The 23,864-nt window shown below is 52.9% G+C and overlaps 1 protein-coding gene across 1 annotated transcript in view; it reads right to left on the bottom strand.

The window, feature by feature from the left end:
- JPH3 (junctophilin 3) overlaps nt 1–22,757 on the bottom strand; it is a 40,924-nt gene extending 18,167 nt beyond the window's left edge. The window contains exons 1-2 of the mRNA XM_014942606.1: nt 21,861–22,757; nt 948–1,072 (exon numbers count right to left, since the gene is read on the bottom strand). Of these exons, the coding sequence (XP_014798092.1) occupies nt 948–1,072; nt 21,861–22,705 (970 nt within the window). The 5' untranslated portion in view covers nt 22,706–22,757. The remainder of the gene's footprint in view (nt 1–947; nt 1,073–21,860) is intronic.
- Nucleotides 22,758–23,864: the final 1,107 nt, after the last annotated feature.

Below are 23,864 nucleotides of genomic sequence, written 5' to 3'. Positions count from 1 at the left end.
CCGGCACCAGCCCCTGGAGCAATTAAGCCGAATGAGTAATCTTCAGTTAGAGAACTGGAAGGGGGAGAAAATAATGATAGACGCCTCCTAATGAGGGTTCGGTGCAGGGAAACTTTTGAATAAAACCATTCACATATATTAATTACTATGTTAATTATTGCTGTGGGGACTTGGAGCTTTCCACTCCCACTCGCCGCAGCCTCTCTCGCTCCTGGCTCGGCGCAGCCTTTGTGGGGCAAATCCTCCCCGTGTGCCAGCTGGCTGCAGACCCCTGCCCAACCACGGCTTCCTCTTCCCTGAGCCTTCACTGAGCCCCAGCCTCTCATCGATGAGCAAAAATTGGGACAAAGCGGCAAGAAATGTCCCCAATGATGGAAGGGAGGAAGAGTCACCAAGCAAACCTCAAATGTGCATTCTCCCAACACCTTTGGAGGCGCACGAGACTGATTTGCACCCCTAAGTGAAGGATTGGATACCTATGTGTATAGGTATCTAACCCTCTAGTAGGTATTAGATACCTATTGCCCCAAATCATGAACCATGAAGGCCATGGGGGTAAAACCAGTGACGGCTGCCGGGATCATCTGTGCTTACATTCTGCTTTCAGAGCTCTTGGATTTTTTTCTGTGCAACCATCGAGAACCACAAATTCAAAAAATGAGGGTGTTTTGGTGTGAAAAGAGGAGATCCCTGTAACGACTGGGCTGGACAGGGTGGAAGTGCTGAATTTTGAAAGCCTGGTGCTAAGACCCCCAAAAGCTGGTGTTACGGGGAAGCTTCCCACCTAAGGGTCCCGGTGAGGACCAGGAGCTGTGGGCACAGACCAAACCTCTGCCCAGGGCTCGTTTTTGGGGGTTTTGGGTCTCTGCAGGGCTGAGTGGGGCAGAGAATGACACGGGGTGAAAGCTGCATCCGCGGGGCCGGCCAGCACGGCAGCAGGCACTGACCGTTTTCCCTGTGCTGGAAGGAAGGCGAAAACTCTTTGGCAGTGATCCTGGCAATCCGCGCTTCCTCCTGAGCCTTCTGCGCCGCCGTCACAGCCGCCTCCGCCTTGGCCCTGGAGTGAGAGGTCCTGCAAGGCAACCGGAGAGACAAGGACCACGTTAGGCAGCTTCCCTCTGGGGACCAAGGCACGGAGAAACCCAGATTGCCCCCAGGAAAGTCCTTCGCCCCAACCTCCTTTGGCCACGGAGTCACCACTGGGAGCCAGGGCTCAGGGAACGGGTGACAACGCATTGTCAACACGTTAATGAACTGCTTCTCAGCCCGCAGATCACCCAGGCGATTTGGAAACGGGGGCAGGATGCTTTGTTTCCCCCTGGGATGCATCCCCCCGAAGCAGGCTGGTCCCCTCCATCAGGCACCCCGCTGACTTCTGCAGCAACCCCTGCCTGCATCCCCCGGGAGCCTCGAGGGGCTGAAGGCCTGAATTTAAAGCTGGTGGTTGTTGGTTGGTTTGTTGTTTTTTTTTTTTTAACCAAACCCATTTGCTTTTGGATGAAAAAGCGAAGATTTCCACCCCCGCCACCACGTTTTGCGTAAAATGCTGGATGTAAATACACGCGCGGTTTGTCACCGGTACCGCCTCTACCACCCCTTAACACATCTTTATCAGGGCCTTTCTTTATTTTTTTTCCACTCTGGATGGGCGACTGTCCCCTGCACTCACCCATTACTGGTGATTCCCCAGACACCCCTGTTTGATGGTGTTTCATCCCACCACTCCAGATTTACACCCTCTCACACAGCCCCTCTCCAGCGTTCCTTCGGAGGCTGCTTTGCCCCTTCCCCTTAGATGAGCTATCGAGGCTCTTTAAAAAAAAAAAAAAAAAGCCTTTTCCGACCCACCCTGGTGCAGGCAGCGTTATAAATAGCTCCTCTGATTTCTTTTCCCTCCAAAATCAGGCCCTCCATCTCCTTTAATCATTTTTTTTTTATTTTTTTTTTTTTCCTGCCGCTCTCTGAATTCCCTCTAATTTTTCGACATCTGCTCAGAGAGGAGTGTCATTTCTGACAGGCTCCTATAAATGGAAAATAGGGCTAGTAACGTGCCTGGCCTCGCACCATTGCAGCGTGAGCCGGGGGTAGGAGACCAGGTGTGAGTGTGTCTGTGCGTGGTCACCTCTTTGAGCCCGGCCAAGACTCCTGGTCCCTGCTCCCGGACCTGGCTTCTCACTTGTTTTCAAGTGCTGACAAGTTGTCTTTGCTTGAAGAAGTGCTTTATTTAGATAAATGGGCTGCTTTGGGGTAGCCCGGGGAGTGGATATGACTTGTTCTCCAGGAGCTATTGAAGGTGTTGGAGGGGCTGCAGTGATGCTGGTGCAGGTCCCAAAGGTCCTCCATGACCGATGCCACCAAAAATTGGTTTTAAATGTTTTTTTTTTTACCCATCCTAGGTCCAGTGCTCACTCTGTTCAACGCTTGTGCAGGGTTGGAGGAGTAGACAAGCATGTGTCCAGCTTTGGAGTCCTCAACACAGGAAGGACATGGACCTGTTGGAATGGGTCTAGCAGAGGGCCACGAAGATGATCAGAGGGATGGAGCCCCTCCCCTGTGAAGACAGGCTGAGAGAGCTGGGGTTGTTCAGCCTGGAGAAGAGAAGGCTCTGGGGAGACCTCATAGCAGCCTTCCAGTATCTGAAGGGAGCTACAGGAGAGCTGGGGAGGGACTCTGTGTCAGGGAGTGCAGTGACAGGACAAGGGGTAATGGTTTTAAATTGGAAGAGGGGAGATTTAGATTAGATATTAGGAAGAAATTCTTTCCTGTGAGGGTGGTGAGACACTGGAACAGGTTGCCCAGAGAAGCTGTGGATGCCCCATCCCTGGAGGGGTTCAAGGCCAGGCTGGATGGGGCTTTGAGCAACCTGCCCTAGTGGGAGGTGTCCCTGCCCAGGGCAGGGGGGTTGGAACTTGATGATCTTTAAGGTCCCTTCCAACTCTAACCATTCTATGATTCTATCTCAGAGCCCCATCCCCTGGCAGGTAACCCAGTTCAGCTCTTTGAGGCCATCCCCTGGCAGGTAACCCAGTTCAGCTCCTTTAGGAGAAGCAGGGATGCTCCGAGCAGGAGCTGCAGCAAACTGCTGGGTGAGGAGGTGCAAACCGCTCCTGTTTTTGGCACAGACGTGGTCGGTGGGAAAGGCTGGGGCGTCAGACCCGCCGATCAAACCACCCCGGTGCCAAGAACGGCTGGCATCTTCCACGGCAGCTTCCCAGTGCTCTGGGTATTGGCTCCCGAAGATCCTGCCATCCATCTACCCCTCTGCGATCTCCTGGGACTGGAAACTGTTCAGGGAAGGGACTGTCCCTCCCGTACTGCAGCACATTTACAGAGCAGGCTGCTGGTCCCCATTGGCCTGATACAAAGGATTAATAACGTCTGATAGTGTCTGGACCAAACTCAGCAGGCAGGATTACACGCTGCCTCCCTAAACTCCTCCCCGGAGATGCAACTGGAGGCAGTTACTTGTCACTTCTTGCCAGGGAAGGAAGCTGGAAGCACTGAAAAGCAGCTTGTGCCACTTCCAAAGGTCCTGGGGATACACGAAAGTGTCTGCAGAGCAGGAGGTTATGCTGGAAGACCATAAGTGGAGCCACCACCCGAGCGATGCTCCCCTCTCCAGCATTCATCACCTCCCTTTTATTCACCAAATCGAGTCAAAATCACCATCCCTGTGGATCTGGATGAATTTCCATCCCTGGAAAACTCACTCCAGTGACTTCTGGACTAGTTGATCCCCGTGGACTCCACAATCAGGCCAGGAAGGGCAGCAACTAAGGGGCTTTGGCCCAGAAAGAGTTAAAAATCAATCACATCAATTAAGCCATACGATCTAAAATATAGTCAATACCCACAAAGCGGATATAACGCTGAGCGCTGCGCAGAGGCGCAGGCAGGCTTAATTGTTTGTAATGCTCACTAAGATGCTCGGAGAAGAGGCGCCGTCGGAGTGAAAAGCAGAATTATGGTGATCTATACGTTGCATAATAAAATACATAAGTATTCCCAAATAAATGCAAGTAATCCAGTTAGTGCTCGCATGACTTTGTCACATACTAAATTTAACAGCTGTCTCCTTTATACACGCCTGCTGCTCGTAGCGTGCGCTAAATCTTAATTCCCCGGTTAATTGCTTGAGTTTATTTCCTTGTAAAGCGGGTCTCTCCCCCCGACACATAGACGGGGCCCGATCTAATCACTCTTCTTCTCCTGCCATAAGCGCTGCCATAAATCTTTCCCGTACAGAGATGCCATCCTGGAAACCACGGTCAAAATAAGGCTGGATCCTTCCCTATGGATTCATCAGAGCCAGAGGAGGAGGATGGGGATGCTCAGGTGTGGGAGGAATGAAAAGGATCCGCTTGCATCGCTCCTTCATTACCTCCCGTGGTGTCCTCCCTCCTGTAATGAGCCCACCGGACAAAAGCTGTTGTTGGCAAAAGCATGGTGCCCCTCTCATCTTGTCTGAGCTGATTAGAAGTTGCACAACAGCTGGAAGGTGCCCATCTGGATTTCTTCTGCCATTGATAGATGAGCAGGGGAGAAGGAGCAACACATCCCGGGGTGATGGAGGTGGCTGGAGCTCTCTGAACATCAGCACGCACAAGCGTAAAGGGACTTTTGAGGATGGCTGCAACCTCTACATCTCATTTTAATCCACTTCACCATCCAAGCTGAACTGGAGGAGGGTGTTGTGGCAAGGATGGGGCTGGGAAGAGCCAGAGGGGTGATGGCGGGGGTGGTTTATAGTTCTTGAGGCCCGAGGGTCCAGTTTGGGTTGGGGCAGGGAGTTCACACTGGGATTGGCTTGGGATATTTTATTTATTAATTTTTTTTGCCCAGCTGACTCACTCTTCTTGGAGGATGACCGGGCAAGTGGTCAAACTGGCAAGAAAAGCTGGCAGGAGGCAGGGAAAAAATCCCAACCAAACAGATTTCTGTAAATCTTTGCAGATCTCTTGTGATTTGGCCAGGACTGACAGGGGAAGGGATAATACCTGCGAGTGGTTCGTAATGCCAAGTTTATCAGCACCGGCTAATCTATAAGAAGCTGGAATAAACTGATTTGAAAGGAAGAACTTGGCTTTTTAGGAATGTCAGCAGCTGCTCTGGCCTGGCTTTCGGTGAACTTCTGCTGCAAATCCAATGCTCGGGGCTGGTTTAGCCAAAAAGGGGTGAGTTCTTAACAAAATCGGTGGCACCTGATGCTCTCAGGAAGAAACAAAGCAAAATTAAAACCAGGCAAGGCTTGAGTGGTGTTTAGGTTAATGGATCGCTTTGGCAGGAGAACAAGTGGGACAAACTGCTTAAAAATTCAGGCTGGAAAGAAAAAACTAGAGCAAGTTTACAGACCCTCCCCAAAACATTTCTGAAGGGAGACGGGTCTGTTTGGGAGTTGTAAGCACGATGCCTGTGATTGCAGAGTCACAAGGAACCCGTTTCATTTCTGAGTCCCTCACCTCCATCCAATTTTCTTTGAGCGCAGTGGTACTGCAAAGGATGAAGTGGAACCAGACGAGGGACTTGCCATCCTTGTTCCCTTTTTTCTTGCATTCCCGTATGAGAAACAGGCTCTTCTTCGATAAAAATAGGTAATAGACTCTTTGAGCAAAAGTATGTCTGGGGACCGAGGAAGCTGTGTGCTGGACACAGGGGGAAATCCACATTATTCATGGTTTAAATGCAAAAAAGCATCATATGGGCAAGATTTCTGGACTAGAAGATCTGTTTTCCAAAATTCACATGGCAGCTCTTGCCAGGGGAGCTCTGTTCTTTTGCAAGCAAACTCCTTGCTTCTCTGATGTCCCTGTGAACTCAAAGCTCAGCAGAGGGATCCCCTCCTCTGGGGGATTTAGGCTTGACAGGGAAGTACAAAAATGCTGCTTTATTGCTCGTGTTTGTCGGGATCCTGCTGCAGGGATGGAGATCCCCCCAGCCCTCCTCCATCCCATGCCAAGAGGTGATGGAAACCTCTCCTGAGCTCTCCAGATAGTCCCAGCTCCTTGCCAGGAGCACACATGAGATTGCAGGAAGCCCTAAACCCTTTGCTCAGTACCGGGCTGATTTCAGCATTGCCTGTAAACCTACAAATTAACCCACCTGCAAGGGAGCTCAAAAAAAAAATCAAGCTCCTGGTAACTACAAAGGGGTTTGCTGTCTTCTCCCCCTTGTTTTGCATTTTCTTAGCTCAGATGGAGGGGCTGGAGGGATAGACAGCCTCATCTAACTGTCCAGAGCTTAGAAATGAAGTAGGAAAGTGATCAAAAGAAAATCATTAAAACTACTATTAAAGCTTTCTTCTTCCATGCAACTTCTTAAGCTCCTCCTACCCTATAAAGGGAGCAAACCCTGTGGTCCATGTTTTAATGGAAAACATGCAAATTGGCCACGTGCCGTCTTCGCTGACGGCTTCACTTCGGCAGATGAAGTGGCGAGGATGGAGTTAACCAGCCAGTGAGCTCATCCTGGGACATAATCAACAGCCTCAAGTTTTCCTAAGGGGCCAGGCTGGCTCCATTGGATGCACTTTGTCTCTCAGGTCAATATGTAATCAGGCAGCTTTTCGGTTTTGTTTTGGTTTTTGTTTTTTTATTTTTTTTTTTTTTTAAATGCATCTTTATCTTCCTACAGGAGGAATGTTTTTCTCCCTCCATTACGGAGGTTCATGTATTTTTCAAAATGGCAAAATTCAATTAAAACATACACTAACTGCAAGAAAATACTTCAGGAAAAATTCAGAGAGAGCATTTGCAGGGCGTTTGAGACTCGGTGCTTCACTCTCCCCTCCAACCCCGGCTCCATTTCGCTCTTGAAAAGCAGCCGGGCTGGCCCGGGGGTGCACAGGGAAGCATTGGGATGCACTTGGGGAGGGGATGGTTGGACAAGATGAGGAAAAGCAGCTTTTTGGTCCAACCACCCCATGTGCAAAAGCCAGGCTCGCATGAGTGGGAGCCCCTCAGCTGTTCTTGACTCACTGGGGGTTATTTCACGCTCCTGCCAGCACAGTGGAGAGCAGGATCTGGCCCTAATGGCATCAAGCTGAGACACACCAAGAAAGCAAAAGTCCCCAAGGGATGGATGCCAGTAACCAGACCCCAGAACCGAGGGGACAGGGCGAGCGCTGGCATCACCCTCCCAGGGCCATCCCATGGCTCCACACCCCGCAGCCAAGGAGAGGTGTTCCCAGCTCCCAAACCCGCCGGCGTGGGATCGATAGCTGCATCCAGCACCGGGGAGGGATGAGAAGCTCTGCCTGCTCGGGGCAGGATCTCAAACCCTGCCCGCAAGGAGGGGAGGCTCTCGGCTGGTCTTCAGGCTCTCCGAGATGGGACAAATTGGGCCTGAATTATTAATAGCCGCTGCAGACTGTCTGGCTTCTACCTCTGCGGGAGCATCTCTGATTTAGGGCAGAGCTGGGGAGAGCTGCAGCATCCCATCCTGCCTCCCTTTGCCCCTGGTGTGGGCTTTGGCTCGGCACAGCCCTCACCGGGCACAGCGCCCCCCACCCAGCACCGCGCCGGCCCCCAAAGACCGAAGCAAGAGCAATAACCTGACCGCAAGGGCCGGGGTAGGAGCGACCCAGGGCCAGGCTCTGTCTAGACATTTCCTTCAGGGAGTGGGGAGATGGCAGCAATTAACAACCTGTTTGTTATTTTCCCTATCTGGCATTTATTGCCCCGATAAAACCCACTCTTAATTCCAGCTTGGCTCTTTTCACAGCTCTCCTGGCTTGGTTGTTATTGCACTAGGCTTGCCTTGAGTGATTTGTGAAGGCAGTAATACAGTGCCGGTACTCAGGGGGTGGAATATTAGACACACCAATTAGCTATCTGTGCATAAATTCCCATTTACCTGCTTATCGCAAGCATATTTGCCTTGCCCGCTTCCTCCGTCTGCTTTTTCCTCCACCACCACCCCCCACCAATCGCTGGAATTCTTAATCAAGACAAAAAAGCAGCTAATGTGACCTCTGACATGACGTAATGCAGCCAAAAAACGTCTGCTCTGGCTCTTTGCAGCCAGACAGAAAGCAGGTGCTGTGCATAGCAAAGAGAAAGCCTGGCTTCCCCGCGCCCACCACCAGGGCTCCCGGCTCTGGATGGAGATTTTGGGATGGGAGGATGGAAAAATTGCTCTGAAAGTTTCATCTCAAAAGACAAGTTCTTAATTAAACAAACAAACAAAAAATAATAGTCAAACCCTTTAATCCTGAAAAAAATACCTCGATGCATGCATTTGTTATTGCCCAAGAAAGCAAAATACAGAGAAGCACGGAAAATGTTGTGGTCAAAAGCCCAAATCCGAGTTTCCCTGCGGTTTTCCACTGGGAAATGTGACATTACAGGGGTAAGCCAGCCCCAAGCCAGCTGGGAGACCTCACGGAGAGCAGGTGCCTGTGGCCCAGCTGGGGCACGGCATGCATGAGGTCTCTGAAGTTCATGGAAACGGGGATGGGGCCAGTTCCCATTTAGCTCGTTGCTCCAGCACCTGTGCCAAATTCTTCCCTACCTTCTTATTTTTGGAGCTTACAAATGGAGAGCGAATTCACAAAGGCGTCATTTGCCTTTTGCACTGAAATACCTTTTTTTTTTAAATCCAAGTGAGGGAAAAAAATATCCCAGGCTGTTTCCTTGTGTCTTGTGCCTTGTCTTCAAGTAGACAAAACGAGTTTTACTGGAGAACTGAATCCACAACATGTAGCGCAAAGTCACAGTGACTTGGGGGACAGGGATGGGTCACAACCAAATGTCACGTCCCCAAAATCCTGGGTGAAACGTGGCCCAATCCACAGCCCACAGCAGGCACCGACCATCCTGGCTGCTCCCATCCCTGCACAGGTCCCTGAGGTCCCTGAGCTGGGTCCTTCCTGATGGAGGATGAGGATGCCATGATCCTCTCCAGCTCGCCTTATCGCCAACATCCCAAATAGGTTGTGGGGCTGCTGGGATTTGTTTATGTTATCCCTGTCACTAAACAGGGATAAACACTGCCAGCCCATTGGCACAAGCAAATCAAACTCCATCAACTTCAAAGGGCTGGGCCAGGAGGGGCTGGTACCCAAAGGCACCTCTGCCACCGTTACCCAGGATGCTGCCAGCATCTTTCTCCTCCCAAGGGACAGGCAGAATAAGCAGAGCCATGGATTTCCCTCCCAGCGGGTCTCCTTCTAATTTTTTGCCTCCCCTCCCCAGGCAAGGGCAAAGCTGATGGGTCTTTCACACCTGAGCTGCGGCACAGGTTGCCCTGAGATGTTATTTACAGCTTGCAAGATAATTAACATCTGGAGAGGGAGTCTCATCTCCTGCCATCTGTCACTTGTAACGAAGCTACGGAGGATGCAGGTGAGTGAAGTGGCCAGGCAGTACCTGCCCGTCCTGGTGCTTTGGTGTCTGCCAGCCCAGAGCCATGCGCAGGAGACAGGCTTTGCCTAGAAAGGAGAGCTTTGATGCCACCATCCCCACCACTACCTGACCAAAGGAGATGGGTCTGGCCTTGCTCCACACAGCAGTGATGGGCAGCGGTGGGACAGGGAGCTGCATCCAGGACACAGCCAAGCTCAGGGCAGTCCCCTCTCCAAATCAGACACAGGGGCAAGTTCCAGCTCTGGGGATGGAAATCCCACTTTTCTTATAAACTGGGGAAGGAATGGGATAATTGCAGTGGTGCCGGGAGCGTCGTTATCTTCTGTGGTGACACAAAACCTGCAGGAACCTGCTCGGAGCAGGGTTTGGGAAGAGTCATCTTCAAGGAAGGGAAAGACTTGGGTCTTTTTAGTGACAGGCTGAGGGACTTGGGTCTTTTTAGTCTAGAGAAGAGAAGACTTAGGGGAGATCTAATCAATGCTTACAAACACTTAAAGGGAGGGTGTCAGGAGGACGGGGCTGGTCTTTTCTCAGTGGTGCCCAGTGACAAGACAAGAGGAAATGGGCACAAACTTGAGTATAAGAAGTTCCACCTCAACGTGAGGAGGAACTTCTTTACTGTGCAAGTGGCAGAGCCCTGGAAGAGGCTGCCCAGGGAGGTGGTGGAGTCTCAATCTCTGGAGACATTCAAAACCCACCTGGATAAGTTCCTGTGCAACCTGCTCTGGGTAGACCTGCTTTGGCAGGGGGGGTTGGACTAGATGATCTCCAGAGGTCCCTTCCAACCCCATATCATTCTGTGATTCTATGAAAGGTGTGAGCGGGGGGGGGGATGCTGCCTGCTTTCCAGCTGTCATGGATTGGATGGGGCGGGTTTCCATGATTTTACTGGATAACTGTACGTGTACGTAATGGAAAAGGTGACTGCCCGTTTGGATAGCGCGAGAGGAAATGGGAAACCCTGATGTCCCCCCTCTTCATCCCCTGCTCTCGCGGGGTGCCGGCAGACAGCCCTCCTCCCACACCTCCCAAAGGCACAACCGCGCCACGAACGCTCCTCTAACCCCGCGCAAAAATAGCCCGTTACAAACGATCCTGCCACATTCAGGCAGGAGGCAAAACAGGTTGGGAAAAAAAAAATAAAATAAAACTAACAGCCCTTGGAAAAGAAAAAAAAAATAAAGAAAAAGAAGAAAAAGCCCAAGAAAAATGAAGCGGAGGAACAAAATCTCCGAGGAACCTGGGCAGCGCTGGATCGTTCGCACACTGCAGATCTATACTGTCTGCGTGAAATGCAAAAAACCAGAGCAGCAGAAAAGCCCTACATCAATGCCGCATTCGGGTGGAGATCTTTAAATGCACGACAGGCCAAGTTATAGCTCCCCGGGCAGCCGTAACTCAACCTGCTTGGACATGTGTAGCCTTGGGTTTGGCTGTACACGCTGCTGACTGTAATGACTTCAGGCTGGATCCTGCATTCCGGTTGCATCGCCCTGTCTCCCAGCAAGGCTGGATCCAAAGGTGCCACCACCAAAACCCTCCTGAGCCCCTGCCTGCTTGTTAGGCTGGGGAAATGTCAAGTTTTTTGGTAGGAGGCTTGACCATGGTGGGTCCGGATAGGTGGCTCGGTGTAACTTTCTCCATCCTCCTGGAGAGGAGGGGTAGAGATGAGGTCAGGCCATGATGGTCCCCAGTCCAGCCACAAATCTGGAGTCACCTTTGTGGGATGGATGAAGGCTGTTAGAAAAAGCCTGGCTCAGCGTGGACACTGGGTCCCTCCTTCTACCATGACCTACCCAAGGCTACAGCTCAAAAGCTGGAGGATTTGGCATCCCACCATGGCCTCCATCACCAGAAGGCTGCCCAAAACAGCCCATTCCTCCCCATTTTTCACACTGACCTCCTCGCTTAGATGAAGAGTGGAGCAGAAACCTCAGTGCCAAAGGTGAAAAATACAACACAGAGAAACTCAACCGGGCCATGAGTGAAGGGAGCCGAGGGAGCCTCCGATCTGCCTCCAGGGAAGCCCTCAAATCCCTTCAAGGAGCCATCAGCACAGCCCGGCCCTTTGGGAATCATTAAGGCCTTTCCCTATAGCCAAGGGGAAAGTGCTCAGAAAAAGAGGATTTGGGGAGTTCAAGCAAAAAATTCCAGGTGAGGGAGGTGATGACAAGCAAGCAAAGCAGATTTGTCCATTTAATTTCAGTTTCATTTTGATATCTAAAAAAGCACAAGTCAAACCAAATTCTGAAGCAAAGCACAACAGAACCGCAAGGAAAAGTCCTTTTTTTTTCCCTTTCCTGACCCTTCACCCCATTCAGGTTTTGGCTGAAACACTCTGGCAGTTTCACAAGTTTTGGTCACCTCAAGCAAAACAGACATTTGGCAAACGAATTTTCCAGGCAATTTTTTTTTTTTTCTGCTGTTGGAGTCACAAAAGCCTGAAAGAGGCAGCACAACGGTGAGCTCATGGTCCTCCTTCCCCCTGGTGATGGGCTGATGGACAGGGATGAGCCGTGACATACCTCTGGCCATGCACCATTATAGCCAACCAACAGCAAAACCCACCTCAACTCAGAGCAAACTGCAAAGAAAAACCTCATCCAGAGTCAACAACAAGCTCGTTTAGATGAACTTAATATTTTAGTTCCAGCACAGTCTGGAGTCAGGCCAAGACATGGAGCTGAAATGGCCTCAGGAGCGCTGACGGATGCTCTCCAGCTGTCGGAGGAGAAGTGGTTGATATCCAGCCTCATCCTCCAGGACTTCTCCACTGCTTCCAGCCCTGTGGGGGTAGGACGCAGGACTCTTTTCTGGGTGATGTGACAGGGTTCAAAGGGATGTGCTAAAAGGATCTGGTCCTCTGAGCGATGGAAAAATGCATTTCTACCACCAGGGCCCTAGGAGATGCTTGGCAAGCAAATACACCCATGTCTTGCTCCACACAGCTGGGAGGAGATGCTGGAGGTGTGCACTGCTCAGTCCACCTCTTGCCACATCCAGCCTCACCAGGTTGGACCATAGGGAAGCTTCTCTCTGCTGTAAGGGGCAACAAGACCCAAAAGCAGCTGGTTGGAGACAGCCACATGCAGGCACAGCAGCATCATCTCTGTCTCCCACCGCCACATCCAGCTCCTGTGTCTGCACACCAGCAGCCCCCAGGAAATGACAAGAAGATGCCAACCCAGAGTGAAAATGCCAACCCAGAACAAAAGAAATCATGCCACAGACATGTCCTTAACCCCGCTGCTTAATGCCATCCCAGAAGGTACCAAGTGGGGATGAGGACCATGCCTGGCAGTGCCCCAAACCCAAGGTACCACCATCCCCTGATGCATCCAAGCCCTGCGTAGAGTTTGGTTGGACACAGACCTGCACGGAAATCTCAGCTGGAAGCGGCACCCACCAAATTGGCCCTACCAAAAGCAGCATCAGATGTTAAAATGCTGCAGGAATATGTTCAGTGCCAGGCTGCTGTCACCGATATCTGCAGCTCCAGTCCCTGTGGGGAGGGATGGAGGGGACAAGAGCGTTTGGCGAAGTTTCTGCTTGTTTTGAGCACTGCACGGGGCTGACCCGGCCCCACGGCTCATGTCACCTGGTCCCCCACAACCCCTGGAGCCCCCATGGGTGCAAGCAGGAGGGAGAGGGTTTAGGGGTGCCTGCAGGGATGTTCTCAGCCCTGGGTGGCCAGGTAGGGGTGGGCAGACCCCTCTGCAGTGCAAGCACTGGCCATAGCCCTGCCAACTGTGGGGGGAAAAAGAAATATACCATCCTGGTTGCCACAGCAACGAGCATCTCCTGCCTGCCTCAAACTTCAGAGTCCACCAAGAAGGAGCTGCTTTCCTCATCCCTGTGGCCTGCATGGGTTTCTCCTCCCTGTCGTCTGGGGGGTTTTAAGCCCCCAGAAGCCCAAAAGCCAGCCTGCACCCTCAAATATCCCACTTCTCATGAGGCTTCTCAAGACGGGGGGCCACGCATGAGCTGCTGGGTTTGCTGCTCAGCCCTGCACCTGGATCTGATCCTCAGCTGGTGGGTGTTGGTCATCCCAATGCACCCTGAGCATCCCGTGGGATCCCCTGGATGGGATGCTGCCAGTGGGGACCTGCTGGGGTGGCAGGTGCCCCTTCTGGTCCCCAAATGCCGACGTGCCCCGAGGCCGGCAGACGGCCCTGGGTTTGCAGGTCTGTGTTGCCTCCAAGGCAAAGCCCATGAAAATTTCCACTTAAGCAGCCAGCAGCACAACAGGGGAAGGGACTCAGAGCCTGGCTCTGCCAGGAGAGAATCTGGGCTTTTAATTATTTATGCTTCACCTCAGTGTTATGGTGATGAGAGACAGATCAGACGGAGAGACACAGCCAGATAACAGAGAGGAGGCTGCAGCCTGTTTCCCCAGAGAGGCCATTTATACGACCCAGGTGAGCTGGAGGGCTACCGACCCCTGCCTGAATCCTGCCCCACACCTCCTCCCCTTGGAAAAGCACCTTCTGATCATCATTCTCTGCCACTGCTTTCCCAGAGGGTTTGTCCCCAGGACCAAAGGGTTGGGGAAGAGCCACCACCTGCCACGGATGTTTGAAGCTCCCCAGGGATGTTGTGTTGGATGGGGACTGGCCGTGCCCGCCTGCCAGTGGGATGGCTATGGGGCAGCCACAGTGACTGCTGTGTCCAGCTTTGAGCCCACAAGCCTACTTCTTCTCTGTAAGGGAGTCCAACCCCGAGGAACTGCTGTTCAGGGCTCAGGGTGGTGTCATCAAGCCACTGAGGCTCACAAGGATGCTTCATGGCAGGGTGCCCGCTCACCCAGCCTTGCTTGGGATCCCCATCTCCGGCAGGTTTTGCTTTGGGGATGGATAGAAGACATGTTTTAATTAAGCAGAAGAAATTCAACAAAGCTATATGGCCTGGTCCCATGCTCCCTTCTGCCATCGAGGCCCATCAAGGTGCTGCCAGCACGGAGCCCACCCATCTCCCATCGGGCTGCACCCAGCCCATCTACCATGGGAGCTGCTCCTCACGCCAAACCAGGAAAACCAATGTGCCATGTGACACACGGGGATGGGACGGGGTGGATTCAGACTGGGGTTGCAGTGAGACTCTGGTGTCCCAGCTGGCAGCAAGCAGGCAGCAAAGGGTTGCTGCCCACCATTGGAAAGGAGGGGTGGAGGTGGGATAAAATGGAAAAGAAGCTCTTTCCGGATGGCCGGCTGAGCTCTGGGCATGGCCACGTCGTTGCCACGATAGGATTTTAGGGTGCTCAGCACCCTGGAGAATTGGGCCCTTTCTTAGTCACAACTTTAAAGGGATAATCGGTCGGATCCATGGGTTAAATCCCCCTGGGATTTTCAGGGGGGAAATTCGCTTAGCGGGGTCTATGGTCAAATCCTTTAATTTCCTGGATTAGGAAGCCAGGACAGCTCGTCTTTTGTCCTGCGTGGAGCAGGCGACAGAAACCTCATTGCTCGAGGCTTTTTGAACTGACTGCGAGAGCACGGTGAGATCAGGAGCCCCCAGCCTGGCCAATGCACTCCCCCCATGGTGATGCCAGTTCCCCCAGCATCCCAGTCTCTGACTGCAGGGGGGAAGAGATGCTCATGGACATCAGCAAGGAAAATACTCCATGTTTTTGCCCAGCTCTGCATTTTGTGCTCCTGATATTGCTTTCGCCTCTCTCCAAGGAAGAAGGGCTTTGGGGGGGGGACAGGAGCATGGGGGTGTTGGGGCTGTAGCTGCAGGGAAGCGGGCGGGTGGGCGGCTGGGGTGGGAGCTGTACAGCCAGAGAAACATATGCCAGGAAACCCAAAACGGGAGCTGGGAGAGGAAAAAAAGCATGCAGGCCTCTCTCGTGAGATTGGAGGGCAGTGTAGGGACCCCAAACCTGCCCCTCAGCTCCCCTCAAAGCTTTGGGGTGCAGCATTGCTGGGGTGCAGGCAGGGACACAATGCAGCAGCTCCCAAAACACAGCCAGGGGGTTTTGGGTGGTGGGACATGGGCAGCAAGGCGGTGGGATGCTCCAGTCAGCATCTCCCACATCCAGCCCTTGGGCCTGGCTGGGGGTTGGCGTGTAGCCCCACCAGTCTCCTTGCACCCTGTGGAGGGTGAGGATGAGGATGGAGGAGAGCGATGGGGCTGGGAGCCAGCCCGCCTGCCAGGCAGCTGCGCAGGCTGGGGGAGGATCTCTCCCTTCCCTCCCAAAGATCGCTGAGAAAAGCAACGCTGCAGTTTCTGCTCGTTGAATAGGAAAAGCAGCAGAAAGGAAAATCAGGGACTGGCTTTTTGTTGTTGTTGTTGGCTTTTTCTTTTTTTTTTTTCCCATCTGATGAAGGGCTGCTCCATCCAAGAGCTAGTGGGCACCAACATGAAGACCAGGCTCCACCATCCCTCTTCCCCGTGCTGTGCAGGTGGTCAGGGCAGACAGGAGGGTATTGTGTTGGGGGGGCATCTAGCAGAGCTCAGGAGGCTGAAATCACTCTGCACCATCTCCCAAGGGGGGGATGATTTTGCAGTGGGACAGCAGTGCCAGCCACTCAGCCCATGCTCTAAGCCAGTCAAAGGCTTGGGTTAGAGACCAGGCAGATGATCCGGGCTGCTGTGTGACGCTGGAGGTGAGGAGGAGGAGGAAAAGGAGGAGGAAGACAAGGCAGCCAACCCTTCAGCTCCCCGCACCCCCCCTCGCCTCCTGCCCAGTTCTTTGGGGCAGCCCTTTCCCGTGGAAGCGGCGGCTGCCAGGATTGAATCACCCTCCCGTCCTTCCTGCCTCGCTCCTGGCCAGGGCCATCCCTGCCCGTTTCCATCTGCTCCTGCTGCAAAAGCCACCGTGGAGCCGGTACCGGATCTGCCCCGGCACTTAATTTTCCAGCCTGCTCGTGCCTGTGCAGGGATGCCCCCCCTCCACCCCTGCAAGGCAGCGGGGTGGCAGTCGGGGACAGGCGAGCGTGCCGGGTAGCCCTGACTTTTGACACGGCCGCAATAAGGGCTTAATGCCCTAAGTCCTGTCTGAGCAGGAAGTTATTAAATTGGCATGGCAGGGGGACTTAAACACTCACGGTGCAGGCGGCAGGTCCTGCAAGAGCTGGCAATGGGGTAAGGATGGGACCCTCTAGGATGTGCCATCCAGGGACCCCGCCGTTCCTCGAGTGTCCTGGATGAGAGGTGGGAACCGTGGTTGCCACCATGAGTCAGAGGTACCCGTGTCATCCCGGCTGACAGCGACACAGGGAGGGACGGGAGGAACAACAGCTGATCCTAATCTCTAGGATTCACCTGACCCCTGTCAACAGGCACAGGAGCTCGTGCCCGGGCAGGAGGAGGGGAGGGAGGTGGCAGAGAGAAGGAGGTGGCAGGAGGGATGGTCGGTGTCCTCTGCCACAGCTCAGCTCTCTGTCAACCATAAAGCCCACTAGGGGCTGCCAGCCCTGGGCTTTGCACAGGGGCTGTCTGGGGGGAGAGAGGGCAGGAAGGAAAAAGAAAAAGAAAAGGAAAAAGAAAAAACGAAGAGAATCACCTCCTGTCCCAGCTGATCTCAGCCTTTGAGTCGCCTCCACCCGCCCCCTCTGTGGTTTCCTCCCTGTCTCTTTGCACCCCTCAAGGAAAGGATGGAGAGACGATGGAGGGCGCATGCTCTCCCTGCACAATGAGTACCAGGTGATGCCACCAGTGACCCCATAGTCCCCAACTAATGGGTAGAGGTGACTCCTGCACAGCCCCAAGCTTCCAGGTGGCTTGCATGGCCTCAGCGGGGACAGGGACAGCACTTCTCCAAGGGGCCAGAAGTAGAGGAACCCTCTCTGGACTCAGAGGTGTCCCAAGAGGGGCTGGAGGCCCTGACATGGTTGGTGTGATCCCTGAAGCGTTTGCTGAGCCCCATCCCTGTAGCTTGTTCAACTGTGACCCATTTTGGCTTCAGTCAGCTGCCAGCTTCTCCCTGCCATCCCAACCCAAGGAAGGGGACACACAACCCGTTTGGGGCCACGGCATTCCCCTTAACTCACATCCCTCTTCCTCCCCCTTCTCCATCCGCAGCGAAAGCCCCTCCGGCAGCTCGAGGCGGGGATTAGGGTGAGACTAATGCGGGAGCCCCGCAGCCACCTCCCACAGGCATCAGAAAAGCCAGCAGAAACCTTAAATCAAATGCAGCTAAGTACAATTGCAAAGCTGCAGGCACAGGTCTGAGAGAGCATTAAGCAGCATTATTATGGCTCGGCGTACTGCCGGTAGTGACATTACCGCAACTTAAAATGTTTGGGATCAGAACTGCAGAATCTATTCTTTTCTGTGGGTTTTGCCTGGGCCGCGTTTCCATTTTTCTGTAGAAAATACCTGTTTGGCTCCAACAACCTCCTGCACTTTGCTGTTCAGCTCTCCGGGGGTTTTCTTGCCTTCCTGCTCCCCATTGTATGTCAATGGCAGGCGGATGCTTTACCCTCACTGCAGCATCCTGGAGAAGCATCCATGCTGAGTCCAAACATTTTCCTTTACCCGTCCTCACTGCCAGGTTGTCTTTATTCGCTTCCTTTTTCTTTTTTCTCCAGTTTCCCTTCCTGAAGTTGAATGACACTCTGCTAATTTGTAGCCCGACTCCTCCTGAGACTTTTGAGCTTAATTATATTTTTCTCATCGTTGTTGAACGGCTTGGCTATAATTATGCCTGGAAGTGCATTACTTAGGACTAACCTGCGAACAGCATCCCCTCTGGGGTGCCAGGGCATTGGCGGCTCCAAGGAGCTATTATTTAAGGTGCTGAACAATGGGGCCTCATGAAGCTTGCGCTGGAGAGGAGGTGAGTGCTTGCCAAATGCCACCCGTCTCTGGGACTCATATCCCTAGCACTGGGGACGTCCCTTCCTCTTATAAGTAGTCCAGCCACTAATTATAAAACCTTGGATTATGGTAGCAGAAGGAAACCCTGGAGAGAATTAGGTTCTGTCTGCTTTGCATTAAAACTGCCATCATCGGTCATGGAGAGCTGGAGTTGATCCTGAGCTTCCCCTGATGCTCCACATGCATCTGTCCCCCACATCCAGCAGCTGTGCTGAAAGCCAAGGATGAGCTTTCTGGCTACCTCTCTTGCCTGGATACTGTATTTTAGTTGACCATGACACACCAGTGCCTATGGACAATTTGCCTTAGGTATGAACGTTACCACCGATGAGATGGGAGCCGGCATCTCCAGTGCATCCTTCATCCTTCCAGGGCAGCAGCAGAAAGAGTGACAGCTCTTGGCTCATTTAAGGGGGGAATGAAGCACCTCATAACACAAAGAGGACACCCTGCACCTTCACCTTAAACAGGCTGAAAAAGGCCTCCCTCCCCGGCTCCCTCTGAAAACCTATAGTTGGTGTCAACGGCAGTTTTTCAGACTTGATTCATAGCCCTTCTCGCCCATTGACTTTACACGAACAATTTCAGCAAATGGGAGACACAAGAGGAAGGAAAGTGTTATTTCATTTTAATTGCATCGAAGAAAATTTAGGAAAATCATCTACCGAACCGAAAAACCATTCCTTAAATGAGCTTACTTTTCTGTGTCACAGATAACATTGTGCTCTCTTCAGACTGAAACAACTTTAAGAATCCAATTTACTTGTCTTCAGTACACTATGTTTTTAGCCTACTTTCCTCAGGAAATGGGGCTTACTTATGTGATTGTGCTGTTTATATATCTATATGCCATCACTCCCACACTAATAACATTTGAACGTGTTGGCCAATTCCATCCAAATCTGACAGAGCGGTAGAGTTTTCAAAAATACTGAATTCTTACAAATTTAATGAAATACGTGGGTGGGCACATATTTTCCCCCACCAAGGGAAAGGCTGCAGAGTGAACTCAGCCATATTATTAGACAGAAGAGAATACACAGACACAGGCACACACAGAGAAACACCCCAGTGCTGTTATAAAATCCCCAGGTGCTGGTGAGCCAGAGCTCACGTTGGTATTAGATGGGGAATTGCAGCCTTGAGCCCCAAAGCCACCGAAATGAGCATCTTGGATTCCTCCACCAAAGCCCCCACTGCCTATTCTGTGCATTTCTTCCCGTTTGGATGATGCAGTTTGGTGTGGGCACTGCAGGGTAGTGTGTTTATTCATTTAGAAGCTTTAAAATAAATTGGACTTATTATACGAGGGCCTTTCTAGCTGGTTCTAGGTTTGTGAAACCTTGCCCGCTTTTGGTTCTGAACACTGAGGAGACCTCACCTCCTCACCGAAAGCCATTAACACAGGCAGCAAATCCTCCCGGGGTTGGTAACCCAGCACTAATGCACAGGGCACATCACGTCGGAGTCCGTCTGTCCCTGGCTCCCCCAGTGAGCGATGGGCAGATCAATAAAGGGCTTTTCAACACGCCAGCAGCCCTCACACACCCTCACGGAGGCTGTGGCTGTGCTCATGAAAAGAGCAAAGCCCTGGCTTCCCGGTGCTTGCTTTCTTCCACATGTGTCTACTCAAGAACAAACCCGTTAGGACCGAGGGCAAGCCGTGGTGGGAGCCCAGCTGCAGGATGGAGACGCCAGGTTGCTCACGGAGCATCTTCTGGTGGGATCAGGTTCAGCCCCTGACAGAATCCTCAAAGCCGTGTCCTCCCATTGATTTATTTCTTTGCATCTTGACTGATATTAAAGGGGTCTTCTGGGTAGTCCCCAAAACCCACAGCTTTGTTCCTCCTCCACACACAGGCATGGTCACAGGCTGCATCCTCCCTCCCAGCACTGCTGCTGTTCTCTGGCAGAGCTCAGGACCACGTTACTGGTACAGGGGAGGAAGGTATTCACACCCTCGCATTGCTATCTAATTTGATTTTTTTCCCTTCTCTCTCATAATTAGAAGGTGCAACATTATACGTCAAGAGCTCATTAAAGTATTTCCAGCATGGAGGGGTCGTATCTCTTCCAACTCCCACTCTTTGTGGATTTCTAGGACCACTGCCACCTGGGGAGAGAGGATGCTCAGGTTCTCAGACCCAGTATCCCACGGCAGACCAGAGCTCCACATTTCCAGGATTCAGATCTTTGTGTTGAGGCATTCACATCCCCAGATCACAGGGAAAGATCTGGTCTTTCCACTGCTCTGCAGTCTGTTTCCTACCTGGCAATCTAGAGGGATTTCTTTTTTTCTTTTCTTTTTTTTCTTTTTTTTTTTTTTTTCCCCAAAGCTTTGACAACAATTTGGTACAACATCAGCTCGAAAACATCATCAAACCCAAATATGCTCCCAAAGCAGGCCTGGGAGTCTCATTCACATTGCAGATAAGTCATCGGCAGACATGCTGATAAAGATTTCAAGTGTGACTCTGCATACAAATGATCCAGACCCAACAATTAACCCAGCGCAGGCGACTGAGGAGGTACCTGGCTTTTTCCCCCCTATCCCCAGCCCTTTCTCCCCAGCCTGGCTGCTACGTGTAGCACTTGCTCAGAAACCAAAAAGGAACGGCCACGCTCTATGAAACCAATCCTAAAAAGTGATAGGAAGAGCCCTGAATTTGGCAGAGGAGACTTTCCTCCTCGGCTCACCTCTTGTCTGGGAGCTCGCTGCAAGTCACGAAGCTCCAGGCACGTTTTTGGGAGCCATTTAGAAGGCGTTTGAGTTGGCCCTGCTTTGAGCTCGGAGTTGGACCCTATTTTAACCGAAATTAGACACGATCCCTTCTTCCCCCCTCCTCCTGCCGGTTTTCAGCCGATCAGGTCCCTGCTCTGAATCCTTGAGCAGTTCCACGATGGCTACAGCCAGCCCGGGGAGCGGGGGATTCTTAAGGATTGTAGGGGTTATTTGGGCACCCAGATCTGCTGCTTTCTAGCAGAGCCTCGGGCAGGCCAAACCCTTCCCAGGCATCAGCTGCAGCCAGCGATTTGACTGCTCTTCCACTCAAAACCTCTTTTGGGAGCAGAAATAGCTGGGAATCCTCCCAGCGCAGGCCAACCCTGGGATGGTTCCTCTTGGCTATAAGTCAGACAGAGGATACAGGCAAACAGCATCTCAGGAGCTCTTCCCCTAAGGGTATCATCCCTCTTATTAAAGAGGCTGGGGAGAAAATGGGGTGAATAACCCAGTACCTGCTAAGTGACAGCTATCAGCCTGTGAGCCCCACACCATGACCCACAAGTGCAGTCCCACTGCAGCGCAACCACCCCCCGGCAGAGGTTGCAGCAAATGCCCCACTCTGGGTGACCCTGCGTGGCCTCCACGGCTGGTTCAGGAAGGCTGCACATCCACAGCCCACTTGGAGTTAGCAGAGGGACAACTCCTCTTGGATCCACCCCATTTTGACCACCACCCATGCGGCTTGGGCAAGCCCAGCGGCTTGGCTTTCCAGGATGTAGCCCGCTCCCACTTTGGATCCAGATAGCACCACCTCAACGCTTGCCTGCCTCCAGCAGCTTCCCTAAAATACCCCTCTGACCGGAAAAAACCCCATCCCACTTCTCCCATCAAACCACAGCCATCGGGGCAGGGCCCCGGGGCAAGATACCGCATCGGGACGGTGACCACCTTACCTGGACGCTGCGATCTCTGCTTTCTGCTTGGCGATGGTGGCCGCCCGCTCGGCCGCCTCGACGGCCCGATCCACCTTCTCGCGGATCTTGCTGGCCCGCAGCGGGATGAGGTTCTTCCTCTTGCCGCTGACCAGGACGTTCTGCTTGTACTTGCCCTCCTCCTTGGTGCCGTCGGGGAAGGTCATGCAGCCGTAGCCGTGGCGCTTGTTGTTGGCCCATTCTCCCTCGTACTTCAGCCCGTCCGAGCGCTGGCTCACCCCGAAGCCCGACCGCTTGTCGTTCTTCCACTCCCCGACGTAGATCTCGGTGGTGGTGGCGTCGATGTCGTCTTCGATGACGGAGAGCTCAGCTTCGCCCTCGCCCAGGCTGATGGTGGAGTTGATGTCGCTGGCGGTGGAGCTGACCGTGCTCATCCCGGCTTCGCTCCGGAAAGAGCTCTGCTTGCTCCGCTGGCTGGCCAAGGAGCTCTTGGACTCGGACTTACGGAGCTTGAGCCCGCTCAGCAGCGACCGCCGGAAGATGCCCTTCTTCTTGCTCTTGAGGATCTCGGCATCGCTGTGGGCCATGAGGACGAAGCCACCCCGGGAGACGGCAGGGCTGCCGGCCACCGCCGGCGAGGAGTCGGGGTGCAGCGCCGTGCCATTGGTGTGCTCGCTGCGCAGGGAGTTGATGGACGTCCTCAGGGGTGACCTGATAACCGCAGCCATGCCGTAGGGAACGCTCTGCCGCACGCCGTAACCCTGGCGCATCCCTCCGACCCACTGGCCCTGGTATGTCCCTGGGAAGAGGAGACAAAAGCAAAGAGGGGTTTCATGGCACGGCATCCTGTGGAACGCTAACAGCATCCAACCCTCCGTGAGCCCTTCATGAGTGGGAGCAAGGAAGTGTAGCTCTGGATCCCAGTCCCACCTCTGTGACAAAGATTGTAATGTCACATTGTGGGAGGAAAAAAATAGCCTCTTGGTGGGATGGCAGGCGTGCACTCCAGCAGAAGTACTAGAAACCAGCCAAGGCACAAGTGTGCAGGGAGAGATGCTCCAAGGAACTGCCCCTTAGAGCAACGCCTAATTTGAAAGAGTAGGGAGGGGAGATATGGGGTAGGAGAATCGTTATCCGGGAGCAGATTCTGATCTGGTCCATGCCACTGGCAGTGATCAAAGCCGATGGTATATTACAATGCATTTATACATTATTATACATATATTATACATACACATAGCGCCTTTCATCCAGCACGTAGCGGAAGGGAGCAGCTCTATAGAAATAAAGGCCTCACGGGGAGAGATCCATTTGGTTATTCCCCTTGGAAACGTGCCCCTGTTTGAACTCCTACATTTGCGTGGGCACTTAACTGGAGTTGCTTAACTGGTCATTAGCAGGGTGAAAAGCAGACGGGGCCTCATCCCTGGGAATGGAGGCACGAGAAACCCATCCAGCCTGGGAAGCCCAACCTGAGCTTGCCCCTGTGCACTGAAGTGCGTGCCGGTAATCTGCCCGGGGTTTATAATCCCTTCCCCTCCTGGAGCTCGGCGATTGGCACGCTTTCTCATTTTATCCCGGGTGGTTGAACCGTGGGGCTTGTTTTTATTCTTAGGTCGGCTTAATCTTTTCTGGACTAGCTGGAGATGCAGTGATTCACCGCCCGCCTAAGCCCTCGCGGGTGGATGGATGAGCCCGAAGGACGGCACGGTGCCACCCCAGCCTGGCACTGGTGCTGCTGGGATGCTGGGGCCCGTCCCAGCCCGGGGCTGCCCCGCTGCATCCCATCCCCGGCCGGCGATGCAAAGAGCGGGATGGGCACCGGCACCACCAGCCCCGCTCCTGCAGACCAAGGGAGTCCTAAAATAGACTTGCTGAAATAGTGAACCCTGTGGGAATCACACCAAAACAGCCCCGTTTGATTACCACCAGCTCCATCTGATAGAGACTTTCCATCCCCAAAGATGCTCTTTGCTCTTAGCAATCAGCCTGCGATTCGTAGACACGAGCAACCCGTCGGGTCCA

Source organism: Calidris pugnax, unplaced genomic scaffold, assembly GCF_001431845.1.
Source record: "Calidris pugnax isolate Ruff unplaced genomic scaffold, ASM143184v1 scaffold28, whole genome shotgun sequence".
Taxonomy (NCBI): domain Eukaryota; kingdom Metazoa; phylum Chordata; class Aves; order Charadriiformes; family Scolopacidae; genus Calidris; species Calidris pugnax.
The sequence above is the reverse complement of the archived record's forward strand: the minus strand, read 5'-3'. Positions and strand labels throughout refer to the sequence as shown.